The sequence below is a fragment of the Fragaria vesca genome, linkage group LG1 (assembly GCF_000184155.1).
Source record: "Fragaria vesca subsp. vesca linkage group LG1, FraVesHawaii_1.0, whole genome shotgun sequence".
NCBI lineage: Eukaryota > Viridiplantae > Streptophyta > Magnoliopsida > Rosales > Rosaceae > Fragaria > Fragaria vesca.
In genome coordinates, this window is record NC_020491.1 from 10,121,249 (window position 1) to 10,146,118 (window position 24,870).

General features: G+C 38.3%; 3 protein-coding genes and 2 pseudogenes across 3 annotated transcripts; all 5 read right to left on the reverse strand.

Annotated features, from left to right (window-relative positions):
• Positions 1 to 967: 967 nt before the first annotated feature.
• On the reverse strand, positions 968 to 2,466 carry LOC101304043 (annotated as a pseudogene).
• Positions 2,467 to 8,551: 6,085 nt separating this feature from the next.
• On the reverse strand, positions 8,552 to 9,825 carry LOC101298644 (gibberellin 3-beta-dioxygenase 4-like). Its single transcript, XM_004287918.1, has 3 exons — positions 9,511 to 9,825; positions 9,078 to 9,402; positions 8,552 to 8,950 (listed from the first exon to the last, which is right to left on the reverse strand). The coding sequence occupies exons 1-3, from the start codon at positions 9,720 to 9,722 to the stop codon at positions 8,702 to 8,704; spliced, it is 786 nt and encodes a 261-aa protein (XP_004287966.1). The 5' UTR covers positions 9,723 to 9,825; the 3' UTR covers positions 8,552 to 8,701.
• Positions 9,826 to 11,663: 1,838 nt separating this feature from the next.
• On the reverse strand, positions 11,664 to 14,939 carry LOC101304332 (annotated as a pseudogene).
• Positions 14,940 to 15,312: 373 nt separating this feature from the next.
• LOC101298932 (uncharacterized membrane protein YuiD-like) lies at positions 15,313 to 17,066 on the reverse strand. The gene is made up of 5 exons (XM_004287919.1): positions 16,906 to 17,066; positions 16,627 to 16,783; positions 16,482 to 16,532; positions 16,280 to 16,372; positions 15,313 to 15,666 (listed from the first exon to the last, which is right to left on the reverse strand). The coding sequence occupies exons 1-5, from the start codon at positions 17,043 to 17,045 to the stop codon at positions 15,610 to 15,612; spliced, it is 498 nt and encodes a 165-aa protein (XP_004287967.1). The 5' UTR covers positions 17,046 to 17,066; the 3' UTR covers positions 15,313 to 15,609.
• A 3,194-nt stretch (positions 17,067 to 20,260) lies between these two features.
• On the reverse strand, positions 20,261 to 24,477 carry LOC101304624 (uncharacterized protein RSN1-like). Its single transcript, XM_004289133.1, has 11 exons — positions 24,167 to 24,477; positions 23,803 to 23,949; positions 23,264 to 23,399; positions 22,744 to 22,845; positions 22,498 to 22,617; positions 22,312 to 22,392; positions 21,804 to 22,144; positions 21,456 to 21,701; positions 20,985 to 21,309; positions 20,656 to 20,889; positions 20,261 to 20,521 (listed from the first exon to the last, which is right to left on the reverse strand). The coding sequence occupies exons 1-11, from the start codon at positions 24,475 to 24,477 to the stop codon at positions 20,261 to 20,263; spliced, it is 2,304 nt and encodes a 767-aa protein (XP_004289181.1).
• Between the last annotated feature and the right edge of the window lie 393 nt (positions 24,478 to 24,870).

Genomic DNA, 24,870 nt, shown 5'->3' on the forward strand with positions numbered 1-24,870 from the left:
ATTCCAAGTTATCACGCACTACTAGTGCTCCCAAGTTAAAAACAACCATCACTCCAAAAGCATTGGTACTTGAAAGGGGATGGAAATCGATTCTGTACCCCCATTTTGCTATGAAAGTTGGATTAGGATCCTCTCTTTGGTTAAAAATGGTGTTTGTTTGTCCTCAGCTTTTGATCACAGCCGTACACATGATATCCAAAGGTCAGAGTTATGACACTTCAACAGAAATCATTAAATACCCACTAATCGCCAATATCAAGGCAAACGTCGCTAATATTATCGAAAAGAAAAAAAAAAAGCAAACGTCTGCAACCTCTTTATCCTTTTCTTCTTTCTTCTTTCTTCTTCATCTGCTTCTTCTCAGTACTGACTTTCAGAACAAATTAAGTTAGATTCATTGGTTTATGCTTGAAATTTTGTAGCATAAACCGAAGAGAACAACAAATTAAGTTAGATTCATGATGAAGTCTATTGTTTTTGTATTTCAGTCTTGACTTTTTATATTTATCTTTTGTATTGGAATTTAGAACTTTGCTTAATTGGGATTGTTTTAAGTCTACCAATCTGTTTGTTTGGATTCAGAACTTTATTTAGGATGTTTGAAGTTTGAATCTTTAAAGTTTGAAGTTTGAACATTGAAGAATTCTGGAACTAATATTTGAGATTACAGGAAATTTTTAGAACCGTAAAAACCGGGAACCGGCTTTTTTTTTCCGGTTCCGGTAACAAAAAGTCCTAAAATCGGACCGGTTTTTCTTTTCCGGTTCCGATTCCGGTTCCAGAAAAAAATATAGTTTTTGGAACCGTTCCCAGGCCTAATTTCAGCCAAGGAGAGGATCCTTATCCATGAAAGTTTCTAAACAGGACTAGAAAAGTAGACAAACAAGTATTCTGTTACAAAAATGATATTTAAGTGAATGTTATTTCATCACATTTCTATAAGCTACTGATCTGCGAATGGAGGATGCTACACTGGACCAACCAACTTCTTCTCTGCACTTTGGATGGCGTCTTCCTTCATCTTCACTAGCTCAACAAAACGTTGTTGATACTGTGCATCAATTGAGTCAAGCTCCGCTTTTAGCTGATCATAGTGATGTTTGTCCACTAGAGATAACTCAGACTGCAAGGAACAAATGCTTGACATGCTAAAGCTCTTCCATATCTCCATGCTCGAGACAGCAGAGTTCTTTGTTGAATCTGAGCTAGTAGTGGTACATGATCTATATGCTCCAACTGAAGAAGTGGGTCTCCACTTGGGCAAAATCTTCATAACCAATCTATCAATCAACTCAGCCACGGCAAATACATCTTCAGTTGAAAGACCAAGCTCCTGATCAACCATCTCCCCAGCAATCGAAACAGCAGTATCTGAATCTGGATAGAAATCAAATTCGATAGTCTTCTTCTTCCCACGACTACCAGCAACACTCAAGGTTAGAGCAATAGCTTTACTGCCATTCCTCTTTGCGGTTAAAGTCAGTACATTATTCTTTGTGAACCTCTGACACTCTAGGATTGAAGAGCTAGATGATTTGGAGCTCACTCTATCACTTCCAGTATCAATGTCCATGGGAAAAGATCTAGGCTCCTTTGAATCATCAGCTGCAAGAAACGGATCATTCAAGAGCTCCACTGCAGACAATCTCCTAGATGCAGGAACTAGACACTTCTCAATGAACTGCTTCACTTGAAGATCCTTCACTTTACTCAGCGCAGCCGGCATTACACCAGAGATGACCCTCTTGTAAATCTGCGCCTGACTTCGACACTCCTTATAAGGGTACTCACAAGTCACCATTTCGAGTAAGCACAACCCAAAAGAATAGATATCCACCAGCTCATTATAATCCTCTTCATACATCTCCGGCGCTATAAACTCCGGCGTGCCAATCACTTCATGCTCAGTACTAACCTGCCCATGCATCACCAACGTAAACCCGAAATCCCCAATCTTGACCTCTCCATTGAAGCCATTGATAAACACATTGTCACACTTCAAATCCCTATGAACAATGGGAGGGTCATGAGAATGCAGATAGGTCAAGCCCTTGAGAATCTGCCTGGCCCATTTCTTGATGGCCTTGACTTCGACATTGGTGTGCTTCTTCCGATACTGCTTCAAGCTCCCGGAAGTAAACAACTCCGTGATCATATTCACAGTCTTCTTCTTCTTCTTCCCTTTACCATCATTTCCAAGACCCACCAGCTGAAAAGCTTGATGATGTTATCATGTTTTAGAGACTTGAGCAGATTAATCTTCAAAATCAATCTTTGAAGCTCAGCATCGTCCTTGGGCTTGACTTTGCTCCAGGCCACTTCGATCCCTTCTTCCTCATCAAAGGCCTTGTACACTGTCTTGAACGCGCCCCTCCCCAAAACGTCGTCGTAGCTGAAGTACCTCCCGGTGAGGTCTTGCTCCACAAACTCGTCGTCGTCACTCGTATCGGACTTGGTCCGCTCCATTATCAACTATCAAATCTTTCTTTCTTTTCTTTCTTTCTCTTCAAGAAAACGAAACGTGAGAAAATCTTCAAGAAACAGCGATATGAAAAAGGTGGCGGTGTTCAGAGAAGGCTTCACAGGTGATGGAGTACCAATCAGATTCCAGGTTGCGGTTCAAGTAGTGGGGCATATCTGCATAACTTTGGATCGCCCCAAGATCGTCGAGACTAGATTTGATAGAGGGAGCCCTAGAAACAATACTTGATCGGAGTAGAAACCCTAGAAACCCTAGAAAATTGAGCGACCTAAAGCGAATGGAGAAGAAGGCGGAGAAATAGAAAGATATGAATAGGGTGTTGCTAGATGTACCCAGCAAATTGCTTAATGTACCCAGCATTAATTTTATTACCCATTTTACCCCGTTTGTATAAAAGGATGAATTTAAAAAGGGAAGTTAAACACCTCCTCGCTGAGATCGTCAATGCCGTAAGGTCCAACTACGTCAGGTGGAGAAGGTGGAGAAGCACGTCGGCTATTCGCGCTCGCTCGGTTCCATGTGGGAAATACCTTGCCGTCCTCACCGACGGCGTTAGAGGAGGAGGTCAAAATGATAGTTTTTTTATTTGGAATCTTGTCCTCAGTTGGAAATGAGCAGTGGATAAACGGGTTGAGGAGGGAAGCTTGGGAGAGAGAGTGGAGGAGATGAGTGAGAGAGAAGTAGAAACAGTGATTAGAGAGAGAGAGAGAGAGAGAGAGAGTTGCAGAGAGGAAGAAGACAGATTGGGAGTTGGAGCTTTACATTTGAAAAACGTTGTTATGAAATCAAGATTATAATTGTGTGGCATAGAACATGAGAGATTGTTTGCAAAAAATAAGCAGAGCTGATAAATTATTGCTCTTGATGTTTGTATTCATACTGAAACACAACTCAAGTAATCGGAGGATCTGGGTTTAACGTTTTGAAATAGATGCTGGGTGTAAATAGACTTAAGGGCAAAACAGGAAAAAGTGTGACAAAAGTTGAAGTGCTGGGTTTATTTAGAAATTTGCTGGGTACATCTAAAAGCACCCTTAATATGTGGAGAATGAAATATGGGGGGTGGGCACGTGTATATATATATAGTTTTGGGCCAGTCCATTTCCGTGTCGGCTTAAACTTTGTGTCCAAGTCAGATCTGGACCCGTTTCTTAGAAGCCCATTTTCACGTAGCGTATGCGGTGGAGTAAAAAGCTGCCTAACGACAAATTTTGTAAAAACGGGTACGGATCCGACTTGGACAGAGTTTGAGAAACTTTGAAGACGAGTTGGCATCTGCCCTTGGCTGCGCGCCGCCAACACAAATTATGAGTCTCTACTGGATTATACTTAAACGTGTATCTTTATAAGCCAACTGTATAGATGAAATTTAATTTGTAAAATTTGACCGTACGATGTGATCACAGTAGTTAAATATGGATACGGTATAAAACTTACCCATTTTTGATAATGTTTGGGTCTCGATCGAATGAGTCAACTTTATTTACATTTAAAACTTCCCTATACTTCTTTATGGGGAGCTGTATATTCGGTTTATAAACGTGTCTAAATTTTTCATGAATTAGTTTCACCAATACTTAATGAGAGTTCTAATATTCACGAATCAAAAAAAATATTCGACCGGAGGAGATATGAGCGTTTCTGTTTTGATAATAGGCATATCGTTTGTTAACCAATTCCGGATCTCTTACTACCACATATATATATGTTGTCTGAGTCACACAAAGAAGTGGCGCCATATTTCACTAAGTGTGGGAAAACTCCTACGCGCCAATTGAAAATTTAAGAATCTTTCAGATGACATAAATTTGTCGTATGAAGAAACATATTAAAAAGGTTAAAAAGCCGGGAGTCCGAATTAAAAATTTAAGGTTCTTTCGGACAACATAAATATGTCGTCTGAATAAATACATTAAAAGGGCTGAAATTGCACAGAAAAAATTCAAATTGAAAATATATGTAAGGTTCTTTTGGACAACATAAATATGTTATCTGAATAAGTACATTAAAAGGGCTGCAAAGCCGTGCAGGTAAAGTTTAAATTGAAAAAATAAGGTTCTGTAATATCCCACATCGGCCAAACGGAGAGGGGTTATGTGCTGTATATGTACATGCCCGCCTCCAATCTAACACGAGGCCTTTTGGTGGTTCAGCGGCTTCGGAGGGGATGGGTACTCCGAGGTTAAGCATGTTGATGCAAGAGCAATCCCAGGATGGGTGACCTACTGGGAAGCTGCTCTTGAGCTGCTGGAAACAAAACCGTGAGGGCCGGTGGGCCCAAAGCGGACAATATCGTGTTACGGCGGAGCGGGTCCCGGGATGTGACAAATAAGGGGACCAGAGCCACTCTGCCGTGTGGTGCGAGTGTGCCGACGAGGGCGTCGGACTCCTAAGGGGGGTGGATTGTAATATCCCACATCGGCCAAACGGAGAGGGGTTATGTGCTGTATATGTACATGCCCACCTCCAATCTAACACGAGGTCTTTTGGTGGTTCAGCGGCTTCGGAGGGGATGGGTACTCCGAGGTTAAGCATGTTGATGCTAGAGCAATCCCAGGATGGGTGACCTCCTGGGAAGCTGCTCCTGAGCTGCCGGAAACAAAACCGTGAGGGCCAGTGGGCCCAAAGCGGACAATATCGTGTTACGGCGGAGCGGGTCCCGGGATGTGACAGGTTCTTTTAGACGACATAAATTTTTCGTCTCTAGAATTACAATAAAAGAGCTGAAAACCCGATTTGGACAGTCTTCCTCACACAACATATATATGAGGTCTTAATTTTTAGCTGAAAGTGAGAATTTATGGGGCTGTTGACACTACACCTATATGTGGTACGATTTTTTCAAACCTATAAAAAATGAAGCAGCATCCAAAAGTATTGAAGTAGCATGTCATTGAGACGACTTTTATATTTTATATGTCATCTAAAGAACCACAAAAACCATCATACGACATTGTTTTGAAAAGCATTTTTATATGTCGTGCGTCTTGTGTCGTCTGAAGATGTTATTGGCATAGTGTAGGCCTGATTGTTTTTGGCAATCCTCCAGCCCATGCTGCTTAATTATTTCTTGATGATCTTGCTGCTGTAAAAAGAGCTAGGAGAGTCTCCTGCTCTAGTACTTAATTTTCTTGTTTTCTTTGTTTAGGCCTTTTAGGCCTCGCTTGTAAGATCAAAACCTAAAATACTAGATCTCTTTTAAGTTAAACCCATACATATTTTTCTTTCATTTTACACCCACTCCACATAAGCAAACTTACCATATATAGCAAATGTCTATAATTACTAGTTTTATTCATTTTTCGGTTTCTCTGATTTGCCCTTCAGACGGTAGAAAACTAAATTTGGTATCTTTCTCAATTTTAGCATTAATTTGAAACTCAAATACTGAGCTAAAATTTAGTTAGATTTAACTTTGTCATAATCAATTACATTATGTAATTTCTTACCTTGTTATTACTAACTTGAGTGTATATATATGCTATATACAGAATTATGTCATTTGTAATAGAATGATTTTTTTTTCATTACTATGCTCATATTTGGTGTCTCTCTATAGTCGAAAAATGTCTAATTGTAAGGTACACGTTCTTGTTCTTTGATTAATTTTCTTCTTTTTAAGTATATTATTATATCATTTCTAATCTTGATCGAGAGAACATTTTACTCTCAACTATTTATATTTCTAATGTACCTATTAAATAGGGCATGATACGATAATATACCTAAAAAGAAGAAACCCAAAATTGGGTTTAGGGTATAACATGTTAAGGTATAGGGTTTAGGGTATATGGTTAGGGTATAAGGTTTAGGGTTTAGGGTTTAAAAATAAAAATAGCTAAAATGGTATTTTATCATAGAAATCCACATGTCAAAATTTGAATAAAATGGAGGACCACGTCAGAAACCACATGGTCCTGGACAGTGTAAAATTTCTTTATTTTACTCTAATAATCAGATATCTTATTTATATTATATTCTACCTTATGTATAGATTAGATAATGAATTCCTTTTACCTAGATTTTTTCATAAAAAATAAAGAAGACCGCATGATTCTTGTAAATTGATTGAAAAATTTTAGTGTTAGAAGAAAAACTCATAATCAAGGTATTTAAGACAACATCAATTAAGCTTATTTATTATGTTTATATGTTAGAGCATCTTTAATAATGCTAACCATTTTTAAGTTAAATTTTAGTCAAATTAGCTAAAATATCATTTTGACTAGCCATTTTAAAAATGTGGTTGCATCAATGCTCTCTATTTTAGCTAGCATTACATCAACATTATTCTTTAAATAGAAATTAAATAATTTAAATATATTTATATATCACATAAAATATCTTACAAGGAATGTATTAAATTATAGCTAACCTCATCTGAGTCATCACGTTAACTAAATATAGCTAGCGAGATAGCTAAAAGTTATAATAGCTCAAGTTTGTCTAGTCTGCTGGAGCTTCTAAAACATCCAAAAAAACTAAACACGCTTTCTAAAATAGCTAAAAGCTAAAATAGAGAGTCTGCTAAAGTTGCTCTTATAGTTGAATGGTGGCAATTGTGTAAAATTTAGAAAAAATAGGACATAATATGTATCATAATTGATACATTTTAGATGTCTATTAAATAGGAATATTATGTGGGTTTTATTTAAAAACACTCTTCAAAATTAGGTGTATATGAAAATCCCCCAAAAAATAAAATAAAAAGTAGGAATGTGAATTTCAATTTGGGGTGAATGAATTTCACTTTCCCTTTATTTTCATGTCAACCATAAGATTCATATGATTAACTTGTGAGTCCCCTTAACTTGTTGTTTAATTAATTAGTAGTGTTGTTATTCTCTAGCTCCACAAATTCTTCCTTGACAAATTCATCTTGCTCAATCATGTTATCAAGAATAATACAACTTATCATGATGGCTCGAAAAATCTTCTAGTTTAAATAACCTACCACCGCGATGCAATATTGCCCATCGAGATTGGAGGATACTGAAGCATTGCTCCACGTCTTTGCGGTAAGGCTTTTGTTTTTTTTTGGAAAAAGTGTTTCTCCTCTTATTTTTTGGGATTCGATATTGTTTTCAGAAAAGTGGACTGGCCACCTAGGAGTAAATTCTATAGCAATGTTGTAACCATTGGTGTATCTTTTGTTCATAATTACAGTTGATATTTCCTTCTGACCCCAGAAAGCTCCAACCCAACCGGTTTGGCAATTTTTCCACTCCTAATACATGTAATCAATGTTCCAAATTATGACTGAAAACCTGCAGCAATGTCCTCTGTTGAGAAGCCTATATATAAGTCAACAAGATTGAGAGGATGAAGGAACCATTCACCATAGAGAAACTCGATTTATCTACCACACTACCACAATATGAAGCAAAGGTCACACATCTTGTGTGGGCAATAGAGGTGTTGTATTTTTCCGTAAGTGTGGCAAATGAGGGTATTAGTGAAGAATGAGAGAAAATTATTGCTACATATATGAGATTCTATGGGATTACAACACCTCTATTACCCACACGAGATGTGTGACATTTGTTTCATATTGTGGTATACAAAATTTCTTTAGACAAGTCAGCGTTGTAAAAGTTCTTGTCCTAGACAGTTAAAAGATCAATAGTATCGCTCTTTGCCAAATTTATCGACGCGGCAAATTTAGGATTTGGTGACGTCTTCGATCGACATAACGATGATAGTAGACAAGGAGGAGATGTCGGTGAGTCGCCCTTGGTTGACGGCAGAAGCTTGGAGGTGCTGCCTTCCATTATTTTTGATGGAAAGGTGTTGCCTTCTGTTAGGGTGAAGCTTTATTTCTATTTAGAGTCAATTAATCCTTCTTATGAATTAATGTTAAGGATGTATTGAAAACTGACGCAAAAATGAGATTTTACATCAAGTGTCATCACGCGTACTGGTTTTATTTTAGTAGCATGCGCATGCAGTAGTTCTCGTCTGAAACTAAATTAGGCCAAAGACTCATAACTCTGAACTTCTGAAGTACGTCACATAATTTATTTCTTAATAGCTATATATTAATAGATGATGATGATATACGTACATAGCCAATGAACAGTACGTAAAGCGAAGCAGTAAAATACGAAGCAAATCATGGATAATAAATCCTAGCTAGCTGATCGAGCCAATCAAATTAACTTATCTATATTTATTCTATGAGATTTATGTATGTAGATATTCCCGTGGAGATCGAATATGCTAGTTTTTAACACCGCAGTAGGCTTTGATGGGTGACTCTGCCTTCTTGGCCTCTGGTGTGGTGTAAAACCTTACGAAGCCAAGGCTGTCGAACTGGTTATAGAGGAGTGGGTGGCTGTCGTCTACTAGCTCTTTGGGTACTTCAAATACTCCATTATTGAACGTAAACATTCCCAGTGAATATCGAGTCTTGTCCCCGCAGTGCTTCACACGATGGTGGGGAGCTTTCACTCTGTCATTGCTCCATACCTATTATCATCATCAAATCGCTTAGATTATTATGATCAAATGATGATCGACTATTCAAATTAGTTTTCAAATCTTAATCAAAACATAAGAAATAGTTTAAATATATGCAAGTAACATAATTAAGTACCTGAAGTCCATCACAGGCCATGAAGAGGAACTGAGAAGGTGCAGACTCGACACTGATCCAATAACCATCCTTAGTCTGAACCTCGAGGCCACCGACATCATGCTGAACGATAATGGTGGTGAAGTTCTTGTCTGTGTGGCTCGGAAACCTAAGGGCCGCGTCTCTCTCTTCTGGTATCTTGTACTTGAGAAAACGAAGAAGATGACTGTTGGAACTCGCCAACGTTTCATATTGCTCCAGAGGTATCCCGTAGCTTTCGAACATCATCTTTTCCACAGTGTTCTCCAACTCCCCGAGCAACTTGGCAAACAGATCTGTGATTTCACTGCAAGAAAATTAAGCAACATATATGAACGACGGATGGGTCATCAATTAAGTAAACCAACATACATGCATATGAAAATTAATAAAACTCATGTAGCTAGGTACGTACCAGAATTGGGTCTTTCCATTAGGCCACATGAGGTCCCTGAACTTCTGAGTTTCTTGTGGGGATGTGACGTTGTCGATGGCAATGCCTTCATAGAGCGGCAAGAGGGGGTTTGGTCCGATATAGCCACGGTAAGGCTCCTCGCTGGTGTTCTTGACCTTGTTCTCGAGGGGAACCTCGAACAGATCCCTGGATTGGCCGAAGATATTGTCCATGAGCTCTTGGGAGACTTGTGGGTACAATGCCACAAAGCAACCGTATTCTTCGAGTGCATTGCGGACTTGTTTGCAGGTGGAAGTCCAGGAGCTTGAGCCAGGCTTCAAGTCTTGGAGGGAGAAATTGATGGTGGGAAGCTCTTGAGGAAGTGTCATGGAATCCATTGTTACAGGTTAGCTTGTAAGATGGTTTCTAGCAGAGACGCTGGAATGGAATGGAATGGGTTGGATATGCAAACTATGTGTTGTGCTTCCCTTTTTATAGCGACCATGGCCATGGCATGCCATGCAGCAGTAGCAGTAGATGAAATGCACCGCGGGACTAATTGATTGACCAATATCAATGAAAGTCGCCAAATTAATGAAATCCAAGAAAAGAAGGATGCAGCTGCAGTGGCCCTGTGGCTATGAATCGACCCATCGTTTACAGACTTTAAAACCCAGAGTCGTGACTTGTACGTGGTCTAACTCCTTAACTCTTCATGCGCTCAATTTTCTGTCTTTATTTGCTGCTATCAGAATCAAGATTCACTAAAACCACCTCTTTATATAGTATCCTAGCTAGAATATCCACCAAAACGTGGTGCATGTCTACAAGTGCCGTGAACCGTCCATGCAAAAATGACAAAACTCGAGCATCTGTGTTATGGACCTTTCTTTATCCAAAAAAAAAAAAGTGTTATGGACCTTTCTGCGCTTTTGATTTCTGAAAATATTGATGAGTAGCTTTGTTACTTGTATACTTATTTTTGGGATGAACTCCTAGCTGGGTTTGGCCGGCTGTTTGCTTCTACGAGCATCTCTTAAGTAAATCTTTCTCTAAAATAGAGAATATCAAAGGAGAAACGGTTGGAGTTGGAGTTGCTCTAAGCTAGTCCAGGCTGGTCCAGCCCAACGGCCACCGTCAGCGCCGTCACCAAAGCCGAATGCGACGACGGCATTCCGCCGGAATCCAGCATTCGTTTCGAATCCCATCTCCTATAATTATACCTGCGAGAGCAACCACCACACGCTCAAATTCACACCAAATTTGACCTGAATTTTCCTAATTTGACCTAAATCTTTCAAAAAGATGAGATGGAGCAGAGAGTGGCATACAGACCAGGAAGTGAAGAGCTTGAGGAACTGAGCGACGGCGCAGGCGAGGAAAGCGGAGACGAGAGCGAGGTTGGCCGGGATCGCTACCGTTGACGGCGAAGATGACGTCGTGGCGGCGCCGGACGTCTCATCTGCAGCCGTCATCACTAAGGAAATGAGAGAGAGAGTGAAGGGAAGAGCTTCTCTTCTTCAGTCAAAGTCTAAAAGGGCGGGGTCGGAGGACTGGGCCCACAGTTGATTCCAGCCCACCAATCAGAGAAGAGATATTTTTTTGTGTACTTCGTTTAATTCATTAATAAAAATGCACCGTCCCTTTACCAGTTTTTTTTTTTTTCCTTCCAAAAAATAAATAAATAAAATGAAATGGTGAATTGATGAAGAAGCAAGAATAAGGAAGTTTGGAATAGGAGGCAAAGTTATTTCCAGAACTGTAGATACCAAGAGATTCTACACATGAATTAACTAATGATTTGTTTCAATGTCCATACAAGTAAAAAATCATATTTTTCACTTCAGACATGAAGTAGTACTAAAAAAATGTCACCAAAATCGAATATCGTTTAACCATTTCATTGGTTTTCTTTGGTTACCCTCTAATGATTTCCAAGCTATGTATGTGATAATGTGTAGAAAAGCATTACTTGCAGCAAAAGAACATTACCCTTTGTAACTATAAATTGAAGTTCCTACAAAGTCTACCGCATGGACATTGATACCAAATCCAAACACCAAAAGCCCTACATTTTTGTTTTGCCATAATCCTAAACCCCTGTACCATCATCTACACTTCTGAACTGTCTCCCTGAGCCCCAAATGTACAGCCAACAAAGATTTACATGCACTCTAAGGCTGGATCATGAGAACATCTTCGGCTTCGGACGACCATACTGAACCACTATACTTGCTGGGCACGGGTGTGTTCCTTTGAGACTGGCGTTTTGTTGGGACAACAGCAGGCTCCACCTCCAATTCTTCGGCGGCTCCATCACTGTCACTGTCATCTGCACCCTTGAAAACTGGGTGGACGTATGCACTTTGAAGGAAGCCTTTCAAGTTCAGATTAGGCTCTCTCATACGTTCTAATGCGTCTTTCCTCATTGCTTCCTGAAATTCACCACACAAAAAGATTTAAAGAACAATACAAAGTATTCATGGACATGTCTAAGCATCAGAAGTTTCAACTTTGGACCATTTTGTTCAATCCAACAACCAATGCAAGGGACAATGTGAAGCAATAGTCAAACCTGTAATGGATTTTTTTTGAAAGCAAGTTCATATCAGCACCACAGCAGGCATACCGGTACGCGGCATAAGGAGGAGTGTTCTAGGATATTTCATATGTGTGTCTTGGTCTTATGCCAACAAGATATGTAGTTAGATTAGAACTATATATTCATTATCGTTACCATATTGGTACTTTGTAATTCCTTATATAAAGGACTCATTTCAATAAATAATATGATAATTCTTTTATTATCTTTGTCTCTACACTTTATCCTTCATTATATAATAATTAAAACTTGCCACATGAGCCATTGAATTCAAATTTGAGTAGATATTTCACTTATTTGGCATCCTCTAATTAGCCAGCAAATCTTAGGCATACATGCATTTTCTATTTCTCTGTTCAACTGTTGTGCAACTGTTGATGTTTCACTTTGTAATGGTTGTTGCTTCTGCCCTAGGAGTTGTTCCATCGATTCCTGTCCGGTTCGATTTCACTCATTTCAGAGGCTAGATATTTCGTGGTATTGCTGTCACATCATAAGTACCAACCAAACCTTATCTCAAGACGCGCATTGCAGCTCCAACTGTGAACTTTCGCGCAAACAAGAAACAGGGAGTGACTTTTGAATTGGTATGGCAGAACTCATTGTGTTGTGTATACTCATTGTAGACGTGGTTGATTTCCTGTGAGATTAAAGAGCAAGGTAGTTTCAGAAAATGAAGAACAAGCAAGGATTGTTTTTATTCGATGCATTGTTGGGTATGTTCAATGTTGTATAACAGGACTAAATGTAGTAGAAATACAAACCTTTATTTCTTTTAATTTTTGAGGAGCTGCATCTGCATAATCAAATGTTAAGGGGTGCCAAGATTTTTTTTTCCCTTTTATGGTTGACTGATTCCATAATGTATAGGTTACTCCTCGCTGTTCAAGTTCGTTGTCAAGTCCACTTATCTTGTCACAAGACAGACGAAGAAATTGAATGAAAACCCGAAAATGAAAATTCTGAACAAGTATTTGCAAATGATAAACAGAAATGTGATCCCAACATCCACGACAATCAAAATTCATAACATCTTTAGAAGAAGCACAATATTAATGATCGATTATAGAAAACAATGTTCATATGGCTATGTTTGATGATATGTTGATCCAAGAACGAAAGCAAAGAAAGCATTGTGCTTACTGCAAGTAGTGTCTGCACATAATGTTCATCCGGGATACAGTTGCGATGCTTCTGAAATATAGACAACGGAAGCTTCGAAGTCCAATTGATTGCCTGTTGACATAAAAGATAACATGTATGTTAATACAACCTTAGATGACCAAAAATGTAAAAGACTGTATTCACTTACAAGTAGTCGCCTTCTGAAACTCAGGGGTGTAGGTGGCCAGCGCTGGAAATTTAAACAACAGTGTATGATACTGTAAATTATAAGTCACGACAGATTCTAACTTCACTAAATGAAACTTCATCAAATAACAATTTTTGCTTCATTGTAAATTATAAGTTTTATAACGGTTAACAGTCATCAAACTTTTATTTTGTTCGATTACTTGTTACCTTGCAGAATTTCCTGAACAGTGGGAATACAGTATCATCATCCACAACAATTTCAGCATGTTTTCTAACCAATGTTATCCACTGTGACGAACATGAAATTACCACATTGTAGAAGGAATCAGTGTCTTGATGGTTTCATTTCAATTTAAGTATTTAACAAATACTAAGTAGGAAGGGATAAAACCTGGGATCCTTTTCGCCATCTCTCCTTAGGTATAGTAGGTGACATCTTTGGATCGTAACGACGTCCTTTAACATCAATAAAGCTATAACACAAGACTACAAAACATTCAGCTTCATTTTCTTTCAAATGTGCAGGAAACACAAAGCTCAAATATAGATGTTCCTCAAAAATTTCAAGTTAGGCATAGATTCCACTACCTGTCAACGAAGCTATTGGGGGAAGACATTATGTAGTTGTAAATGTAACTAAAGTTGTGGAGAGGTACACAGCTGCACATAAGCGGTCAGAAGATTCAACTAGACTCAGACTAATTAAACACTGAATGAACACAAATGCTAATGTTAAGCAAGGACTCAGGAGCTAGTAAAAGAATTGATCAAGAAATAAAAGCCACGAACTACGTTGACACATGCTTAGCATATACAGTTGGAGAGGATAACTCAAAGGAGGGAAAGATCTACCTATCTGAGAGAAGGACAAATCTTTGATTGGCTGGATCATAAAGAGCTTCTTCAAATAGCAACTGCTCTGCTTCTATCATACTTGATTCTCCCCATACTACCTGCAACATAAAATAAACAATCAATCTTCGATGAACACACATTGACACATATCTTGCAACCAAGTAATGTATGGGGAAACTGAAGCAGTTGAACTGTGCAAAGAAGCTAGAAGAGCACCTGAATGCTGTTGTTTAACTGTCGACCAAAGAAGAATGCAGACCTTGTGGTGGTTTCATCAAGCACAAAACCAGGCTCTGAATGAATGTAAATGGAGAATTTTGCTGCATCACCATTCTGCAAAGCTCACAACAAAACATATAAGAACCGTATTTATTCAATTTTGAACAAACAGTCCTGCTAGGAAACAAACCTTGAAGAAGGTGCCCCAGAGAAAATCAAGAGGGAGATATTGACGAACCAGGAAGAGAAACGCAACCTTTGGAGGGCCAACAAATTGAGCATCAATAAAACCACGGGACCTTCTTGGAGTGGAGGGAAATGAGGACTGGAGGTTGGACTCAGAACGGAGTACTAATCTAAGGAAAGCCAGTACACATAGCAAGACACAGAGGATGATGATGAGTCTTGACTTCAACCTTGAAAGTCGGCGCATCAGTGATGAAGGCCTTCTCTTTGTCATGGCTGTTTTTGTTTTGTTTCCTCATGCAATCTTTATGAATGTGTCTGTTTGTTGGGTATCATGAATATGTTTCTTGTGTATCATAAGTGTGAATAGAGAGGGAGAGAGAACTGAAGGAAACGTTTATAAGCTTTGAGGGTGGTTATGAACTCATGAAGAGTGGAGAGTTTATTAGAACAGAAACGTTTTCTGTTTCGCTAATTCTGTTTCATGTTAAAACTCCTCTGATTTAACAACCAGTTATGCCCAAGCTCATTCTTTTCCTTTCACACTTCTGTTTCTATTTATTTTATCATTAATTGGTTAAATAAAAGAGCATTAACATCTGGAATATCTTAAACAATGAAAATGTAAAGTAATATCAGGTTCCTTTGTATTAGAGATTCTTCACAACTATGTCTTTTATTTGGTAAAGGAGTTTTCTGTACACACAACACAGTACAAAATTCAAATCAAACCTTACAGAAGAAAAATTCAATTCTTAAAATGATTCCAACATCTGGGAGAATGCCCCTAAACAGATTTACAGGCTTTTGATAAATGAGGAATACATTATACATCTTACATCTTACATTCATTCTGTGTCCATTTAAAGCTACAACAAGTTAATAGCCTATAAGAGTGGAGCTCAAAGAATCAGTACGTCCTAAAATATCTTTTAAGGATTCCCCTATGCAGCCCTCATTAGAAATGCTACTACGCATCCCAAAATAGCACCAGCAACAACCTGAGACCATATCAAAAGATTACTATTAGAAATTATATTACTGAGGTGTTCCTGACACAGCTATAGTAACAGTTATCATTTAACTACATTTCCTGTCTATTTAACTGCTGATATCCTTGAAGCTAGACCTTCTGATTACTTCACATGGATGACAATATTAGTTCAAGCCAGATATAGGTCAATTAAGATTCCAGCCATCTTCTCTAGGAACCAACATGTTCCAGTAATATCCTTTTCTGATACAGCAAAATAAGCATGCCCTACCTATGCTGGTAAAAATGGAAGTTTCATTGGCAATGAACAACATCTTGGCAATAAAATGTAGTTACTTGATGAACATGTTCAAATGATTTACTCATTAGGGGCAGGACCTGAGTAACACAAGCATATATATACTTTTAGAAGATTCATTGCCCCATTCAATCAGTATATGCATAACTTTGTTGCTAATAAAGGCCAAGATGCACATATGAGATACTACTTGTTCTAAACCACAACGACCAAAACGTTCTAAGATTACTATCAGGCGGAAGTTGTCATTAGTTTCCACAACTTATCAGCTATAGTAATTCACTCAGCTCAGGTGATGTGCAGCAAGAGTAGAGCAACTAACCTGTACTGGAGTATGTCCAAGCGAATCACGCAAGGGTCTAACAGTGGATAAAGGATGCTCCGGAGGAAGCTCACACAAAATTTGGTTCAGCAACTGCAACAATCATCAACACAATTAACCATCCAAACAACACTATCCTCTAATCAAACATTTCAATACACCATGTGTTAGAACATTCAACCACAAAGAGGGAAGAAATTACTTCGGCTTGGCGACCGGCATGAAGTCTCACTCCTGTGGCATCATACATTACCTGCAAAAACGCTCAAATTACATAAATACATTGCAAATTTTCTCACTAACATTCAAAAATGAATAAAACAAAAAGGAGAGAATTATTTACATACAATCAACGCTAAGACCAGGGCAAGAGCAAAAGCCGCTCCCCCGGTGCCCTGGTCCAGCCCAACGGCCACAGTCAGCGCCGTCACCAAAGCCGAATGCGACGACGGCATTCCGCCGGAATCCAGCATTCGTTTCGAATCCCATCTCCCATCTTTATACCTGCGAGAGCAACCACCGCACGCTCAAATTCACACCAAATTTGACCTAAATTTTCCTAATTTGATCAAATTTGACCTAAATCTTTCAAAAAGATGAGAAGGAGCAGAGAGTGGTATACAGACCAGGAAGTGAAGAGCTTGAGGAACTGAGCGACGGCGCAGGCGAGGAAAGCGGAGACGAGAGCGAGGTTGGCCGGGATCGCTACCGTTGACGGCGAAGACGACGTCGTGGCGGCGCCCGACGTCGCATCCGCAGCCGTCATCACTAAGGAAACGAGAGAGAGAGAGTGAAAGGGAGGGATTCTCTTCTTCAGTCTAAAAGTCTAACAGGGCGGGGTCGGAGGACTGGGCCCACAGTTGATTCCAGCCCACCAATCAGAGAAGAGATTTTGTTTTTGTGTAATTCGTTTAATTCATTTACTATATATCTAGTTATTGATTACTGTTTATTTTCACTGTTTATATACAGTAAAAAAAAGTGACGCCACTCTCAGTTCTAAGGGTTTTGGGCCTCTATGTTTTTGTCAGTGGAGCCCCATTTTTTGTCGGTTGAGAGTAAAAAACGAACGGTTGAGTCGTTCCCTATCGACAAAATCGAAAACGAAGATCGCTTCCTTCTTCCTTCTCTCTTTCTGGATTCCAATTACACTAAAAAGCAATTTCAGATCTTTGTGAGATTTAGACTCGAGGTAAGCTTCAGAGAGAGGGTCGTCACTTAGAGGGATACCTACCAAATATTCGGCGATTGCGAATCTGGTAAGCTTCCTCTTCTCTGAAATCGTTTTTGATTTTGTCATCTCAGATCAGAGAAATAAGGATAGAGGCACAGCAGGGGTGTTGCTTTATATGATTTTCTGAATTAATTTTGTAATCAACTGAAAACATTTTTCTCCTTCTTCATCGCTTTCTTCTTCTCCGCCTTCTTATTCTACCCATTCTACGGCTTCCTCCTCTGCCATAGATTTCGGCTGGGGCTCCGGCGGGCTTATAGGAGACTTAGATGAGGAGTTGAATCTGCAGATGGACTCGGAGATCAGCCGGCGCATCTTAGCCACCAGCAAGTACATTCGCGTCGTACTACAATTGCCGGCCTGGAGCCCAAGCCAATCCTTACTTTAATTTTTTTTTCCTTCTAATTGTTGTTAAAATTATGGGTCTGATCAGAGGTTTCAAATTTGTGTGTTATTATAAACTTGGAAGAAATTTGAATAAGCATAGAAATTGTTTTCGAATATATTTATTATATTGAAATTGTTTGTGAAGTCTTGATTGTGGTTGTAGTTTTTACATTGTGTGATTCTAATTTATTTATGAAAATTGAGTCAGTAGTAGTAAAACTAAGCAAAAAAAAAAAAAGGAAAAGAAGAAGAAAAAGAAACAATGTGTAACTTGCAGAACCATATGTATTGTATTATTGAGTTGGAAAGGTTTTTCTGAGATTTGAGGTAGCTGTATCCTTGCACGTTACAACTGTCTTTGCTAATTGACCAACAATGATTAACTCGAGATTTCAGTCTCCTGTGTCAAGGTCCATCAATGTTGCTAATTGACCAACATTATTTTGGTTTTAGTTTCAAATTCTGCTTCAAGTTTGTTTGTTTGTTTCTTTTATCACTTTGTTTTTGATTTGCCATGCTTAAGAAACAAAAAAAGAACAAACTTGAAGCAAAGAAAGAAAAGAGGTTTAGTTGCTAATCTCTTCTTCTTCTTTTTTCGGTTCTCTGGTAGATCGTAATGCTTATGGTTGTCAGTGGAAAGTACTGAGTTGATGAGATTAGACTATGTGTCAAAATGTATGTTTGTTGAGATTAAACCAATTTGCTGTTTTTCTGTCTTCATTTTGAATGTACAAAAGCATGTGTTTAGGTTATTTTAGATTGCATTATTATGTTCTCCTTCAAAATTGAGACCGAAGATTTCCCAGTTTGATAGCAGTTTATTATTTTACATGCATAGGCTAGAAACTCTACAGAACCCTTAATGGGTTTGGTGCTGTTTTGTACTCTCACAGATGAGATATGGTTGACCTCTAGAACCTATTCATTCCTTAACATGTATATCGATTGAATCTAGACATCTGTTATCTCATTTCAAGTCACTTTTGTTGGTATTATCAGAATTTCTTGGTTTCTGGTTGCTATCACATCCAATTGGTTTAGCTCAAGTTAAGTTGATGATCAGATGTATAATTACTTTTTCTATGCTCCCTTCTGTTAATCATTGTTGGTCTACTGATTCTGTTTATGCTACAAGTGCTCAGATAGATCCCATCTTATTGCTCTGTCACTTCATTGTCAACTGATCTTACATCATGTCTTCTTTTTGCAAATGTATCATCCTTTCTACAGCATATTAACAAGGAGGTAACTGAGCGGGCAAAAATCCTACTCGAGATTTGTTTTTGGTGGACTATCAGTTTAATTTGATTCAGTCTCCAAGTGATGTACACAATATCAATGTAAATTGAATAAAATGAATCTGTCAATTTGGTTTACTTGGATTCTTTTCAGATACAGAATTGGGTTGCCTGTCACCAATTTTTTCAGCTTGCCAATAAACATATGTAAACCATTATCTACTAAAACCACCATTTTGTAAGAGCTCAAGTTAGGCGTTTCCAATCATTTTCCAAGATAGTACAGTTTACTTATGAGTGAAGTTGCAGTATATTATATGTTCAAATTGTAGAATGTAACACAATGTTTCTGTACCAATTGAGAACACATTCTGAAATAAAAATAGGAATGGGCCATGAACTTATGAAACAACAGTGATATGATACACGAGATTAGTGTTTGTTAGAGCAATTACATAAAATTGATAACAAAGATAACAATCGTATGTAAACCCGCAGCAAAGCGCGGGCTACTATCTAGTTAATAAAAATGCACCGTCCCTTTACCAGCTTTTTTTTGTTTTTTTGTTTTTTCCTTCCAAATAAATAAATAAATAAAATGAAATGGTGGATTGATGAAGAAGCAAGAATAAGGAAGTTTGGAATAGGAGGCAAAGTTATTTCCAGAACTGTAGATACCAAGAGATTCTACACATGAATTCGAGAAACTAATGATTTGTTTCAATGTCCATACAAGTAAAAGCTCGTATTTTTATCACTTCAGACATCATGAAGTAGTACTAAAAAAATGTCACGAAAATCGAATATCGTTTAACCATTTCATTGGTTTTCTTTGGTTACCCTCTAATGATTTCCAAGCTATGTATGTGATAATGTGTAGAAAAGCATTACTCAGATAAACACAATAATTGCAGCAAAAGAACATTACCCTTTGTAACTATAAATTGAAGTTCCTACAAAAACTTCTAAAAAGTCCACCGCATGGACATTGATATCAAATCCAAACACCAAAAGCCCTACATTTTTGTTTTGCCATAATCCTAAACCCCTGTACCATCATCTACACTTCTGAATCGTCTCCCTGAGCCCCAAATGTACAGCCAACAAAGATTTACATGCACTCTAAGGCTGTATCATGAGAACATCTTCGGCTTCGGACGACCGTACTGAACCACTATACTTGCTGGGCACGGGTGTGTTCCTTCGAGACTGGCGTTTTGTTCGGACAACAGCAGGCTCCACCTCCAATTCTTCGGCGGCTCCATCACTGTCACTGTCATCTGCACCCTTGAAAACTGGGTGGACGTATGCACTTTGAAGGAAGCCTTTTAAGTTCAGATTAGGCTCTCTCACATGTTCTAATGTGTCTTTCCTCATTGCTTCCTGAAATTCACCAAAGATATAAAGAACAATACAAAGTATTCATGGACATGTCTAAGCATCAGAAGTTTCAACTTTGGACCATTTTGTTCAATCCAACAACCAATGCAAGGGACAATGTGAAGCAATAGTCAAACCTGTAATGGATTTTTTTTGAAAGCAGGTTCATAACGGCCTTTGCAAAATCGATGGAACGATATGGTTAGCACCGGGAGTGTGATGAGCAATGGAGTGGACTGAGCAGCTTCTTTTGTACTTAATAATCCCATCAGTAGCAATTGCGAGACAACAAGTGCTGTTATGATCCGCCCATGGACATCTGGCCAGAATGCTGCAGCACTCTCATACTCTTGATTGTAGACATTTATAATCTAGAATGGATACACATACTCAGTCAAGTGAATGCATATCATTAACCCAAAAACAAAAAAACAAAAAACCATGTGTAGGAGTTATCGAGATTTACCTGGTGACGATAAACAACATATGCCAGGGCAAAGAATACTATTATGAAAGGCAGTAGGATTGGGGACACCACAGCATAAACAAGGCCAAGTAGGAAATAGAGTTGTATTTGTGGTTCACCAGTGTTAAACCCAAGGGTTCCTGGATCCATGGCCTCTTCCCTATCCTTTTCAGTCTTTACCAAGAAGGTATTCTTTAAGTGATACATGATCAATGGCTTCAATCTTAGAATCTCCCCAGCAACTCCAGCCCACCCATCAACCATTATATAAGTTATAAAGAAGGTCGCCTTCATTGGAATTGAAACTCCAATTGTAATCGGGATACTGCACAAATAACCAATTAAATCAATACAATGCACATAAGGTGTAGTGAGGCAACACTCAATCAAAATACAGGAAATGACTTTAAAAGTTAAGCTGTTAAAGAGATGTAAGGTGAAATGTATAAGGGGGTAAATGTAAGGACATACTCATTAGCAGACTGGTGGATGAACTTATCCAATTGTTGAAACGCAGTTCCAGTGATTATGCTCCCAAGAAATACGTTAATGAATTGGAAAATGTAATATCTAGTTGCAGATCGCCTCTCCAGGGCTGATATGCTAGTAAATCCTTCAAATTTGGACATCATCATCAATATAGAAGGAAGAAATATCAGAAAAAGCTTCAAAGCAATTCCGGGGAGGAAGCCTTGGATAAATGACTTTATGAATTTCCTGCGTGAGAAATGGGATACTGTTAGTACAGTAAAAATATATGTCCAAGCGTACAGTAAAGGAGAAATTGCAAATGAAGATATTAACAAAGAAAATACTCACACTTCAACAATGGCCTTTAGGAAGGGGGCTGCTCTCTCAATACCCTCAATGTTCGCAAGGGACTGAACAAATGCAATGGGTATCATGAAAAAGAAGGTGAGGAAGAAGAAAGCAACAGCAATTATAAGCCTCCTAATTGCCAGTGAAACATATGGAATTGCCAGGTTATCCCAATAAACATCACGAGGTTCTGGAGCCCACTCAGTCAACCATAAAGTCGGATTTCTGGTTTGTTGAGTTTGTGCGCAAACAGCAGCACCCCATCGAGTTTTGAAGGACACAAATGCTGATGGCATAATAGATTTAGGGTTATTTGTAATCTTATCTCTCTCTGAGGATATCTGTTGATAGTAAACCGAAAGAAGAAAATGTATAAGTAATCAAATGTTTTCAGTGAATAGTGGTCTACAAAATCATTTGCCATTCTTTACTCTTTAGTATCAGATAGACTATTAAATTAGAGCAAGTGAGATGAAATATTTCACAATAGTGAGTGATTGATGTGTACCTCTTGTGATAGTCTTTCAACCTCAGATGTATAATGATTAATTGCATCCAACCTCTTACCCAAAAGACCAAGAAATCCAGTCTGCTCACAAGACATTGGGAACAAAAATGAGAAAAGAGAAGAAAATGAAAAGGATAGAGGAGAAAGAACAATTAGATGAATATTATTTCATCAGAAATATGATACCTTTGTTAATGGTCTATTGGATGGATTTCTTGAAAATTTTAGTTGATAGTAGTCGAGCCAATTCTGAACTTTCTTCTTCTCACTGACTAAATTAGAAAGTTTATTTGCATTGTAAACAACCTGCAAGCAAATACTTTCAGTACGAAACTAAAGGAAATCAAAACATGGAACAAGAACAGGTTGTTGAAATTATCAAATTTTAACAAAATACACACAGTTGTCTTAGTAAAAGCAAAAGGGTTAAACCTGATGAGTGAGATAGTGGTCTGGGTGGTTGACAAGAAAAAAATGTTCCACAAGCTGACTGACTGTTTCATCAGGATCTGGTGGCACATTTCTAACCAGTACCTATAGCAAATTCATAATATTATTTCACAAGAGTTAGTAATAGTAAAAAAAAAAAGAAGGAGCAAAGTCGAATCTAAGTTATTGATTAAGAAGTGAAAGAAAGACGTGTGTGCCATAAAAGAAGGCTTACTAAATGAAATGCCACATTATTTCTTGTTTGAGAAGCAGACAACATAAAGGAAGCATGTACATCTTCTTATGATATTACCAAATCTCCTCATAATCACAAATAATCAAAGTTCAAGTAGACTAATATGATTTTTGCCCTGTTCTAATAAATCTTACACGAAAAGAATTCATTTTGGGTCAACAACTTTAACCCCAGTCCACCCAAGTAGATCTAGTGTCTGACTACTGTGCATCAATGGGACCTTACTCTTCACATCAGCTAAAACATAATGTGCCGAGTGAATCTTACTGTGAACTGATCAGGGCGCCGTTGTTCTGATGCAAGAAAATGCAATCTCATTGTTGCAATGATCTCATACTCCTTTCTCAAAACATAGCATGTCCAGAATGTAAAGGCATAGGCCATTACTAAATGAGTCCAAAATCTGCATCAAATGGTATATAATCATAAGAAGGTGAATCTCCTTAAACTAGTATGCTTGACAATCAAATACCACTAATCAAATAATAGTGAATGTAAAACAGGACCAATTATCATTCTGATTCGCTTGGCAGAGATTGTTTTATAACCAATTCCAAATTCATAATACAAAGAAGGCACAACTGAATTTAAAATAGTGGTGCATTCTTTGCATGTCATTGCATAAAGCGTAAAATGCAGATTATTGTTAGTTGAGAAACAAGGAAATATTAAGTAAATCTATAGCTAGGAGTCCCCTAGGGTTAACAATACTGTATGATCTGAAATAGTGTGCACACCATGCACATACCACCATGGACAGAAAAAGAAAAAAAAAATTGGAGCTCAGTATACAGTGTGTTGCAAACCTATTAGATCCAAGAGGAACATTTGAAATAGAAAGCTGATCTAGGTTGCTGTAAACTAAATTTGACTTCTTTAGGGTGGTATTGGTCCAATTGACAGGGACCATGACTGAAAAGGCCAGCAATGTGATAGGTACAAAAATCTTTAGCCTGCATTTTAATGACCAGAAAACAATCAGTCAGAGAAGAAAACATCAATAACTCATAGACAGAAAAAACCCCAAAACCGTAATCAGCCAATAGGCAATGAAAAAATGAATTCAATACAAAACAAACCAGTCAATAGGCAATGAAAATAAATTCAATACAAGAATAAGAGTAGGGAGAGATGATTTGATTTGACAATGTACATGAAAGACACACCTACCCTGTCAAGTAAATCCTCAGGTAAACAGCCGAGTCCAACCCCGCATGGTCAACCAGCTCAGGTTCCGGCATTTGCAACGCCGCGGGCATCCAATTCAGAAACCTCATATATGACCTGTAGTCCAAATTCACAAACTTACTTACAAAAGCCCCGCCCAACGGACTGGCCCTCAGTCCTTTGAGATACCATTTCGGAAAGTAGACCCTATCGTTCACAGGTTGAAGCCGGAGTATGGCAAACGCCACAAAGAAAGCAAATGCAGTCAGAATATTGATTGCTGCTGCCATTCCTATATCACTGAGTGTAGCCATAACTCACTTCAAACGAATCTATCCGAGTTATAGCCTCCTGTAAAAATTCAAGAATCAACAACAAGTACAAACTTCAAATCTTTTCCAATTATGTACCTAGATTTCTATCTACCAAACACAGAATTGATATCAACTTCTCAACAATTGAAAACTAAACAATCCCATTAGCAAACCATGAACTCAAGCCCAAAAAAAGACAGAATCTTTAGGGTTCTTCTGCACCATTTTCCTCAAAAACCGAAACAAACGCCAAAATCCGAACACTTTACAGTTACAAAACATCAAATCAAGTACAGAACAAGCAATTCAAGCCGTGATTTTTCTCAAGTTCCCATCTTTTTCAGTAATCACATCACACATTGGATTAAACACTACTTCAGCAACCAAACAACC

Excerpts from the sequence above, each read along its gene's own strand:
- LOC101298644 (XM_004287918.1), bottom strand. The coding sequence starts at position 9,722 with ATGGACAATATCTTCGGCCAATCCAGGGATCTGTTCGAGGTTCCCCTC. Across the intron at positions 9,403-9,510 it reads AATGGAAAGACCCAATTCTG|TGAAATCACAGATCTGTTTG; the intron begins GTACGTACCTAG and ends ATTTTCTTGCAG. Across the intron at positions 8,951-9,077 it reads TGGCCTGTGATGGACTTCAG|GTATGGAGCAATGACAGAGT; the intron begins GTACTTAATTAT and ends TGATGATAATAG.
- LOC101298932 (XM_004287919.1), bottom strand. The coding sequence starts at position 17,045 with ATGACGGCTGCGGATGCGACGTCGGGCGCCGCCACGACGTCGTCTTCG. Across the intron at positions 16,784-16,905 it reads CTCAAGCTCTTCACTTCCTG|GTATAAAGATGGGAGATGGG; the intron begins GTCTGTATACCA and ends TTGCTCTCGCAG. Across the intron at positions 16,533-16,626 it reads CCCTGGTCTTAGCGTTGATT|GTAATGTATGATGCCACAGG; the intron begins GTATGTAAATAA and ends GCGTTTTTGCAG.
- LOC101304624 (XM_004289133.1), bottom strand. The coding sequence starts at position 24,477 with ATGGCTACACTCAGTGATATAGGAATGGCAGCAGCAATCAATATTCTG. Across the intron at positions 23,950-24,166 it reads CTGAGGATTTACTTGACAGG|GCTAAAGATTTTTGTACCTA; the intron begins GTAGGTGTGTCT and ends ATTAAAATGCAG. Across the intron at positions 23,400-23,802 it reads GTTCCTCTTGGATCTAATAG|ATTTTGGACTCATTTAGTAA; the intron begins GTTTGCAACACA and ends CATTTGATGCAG.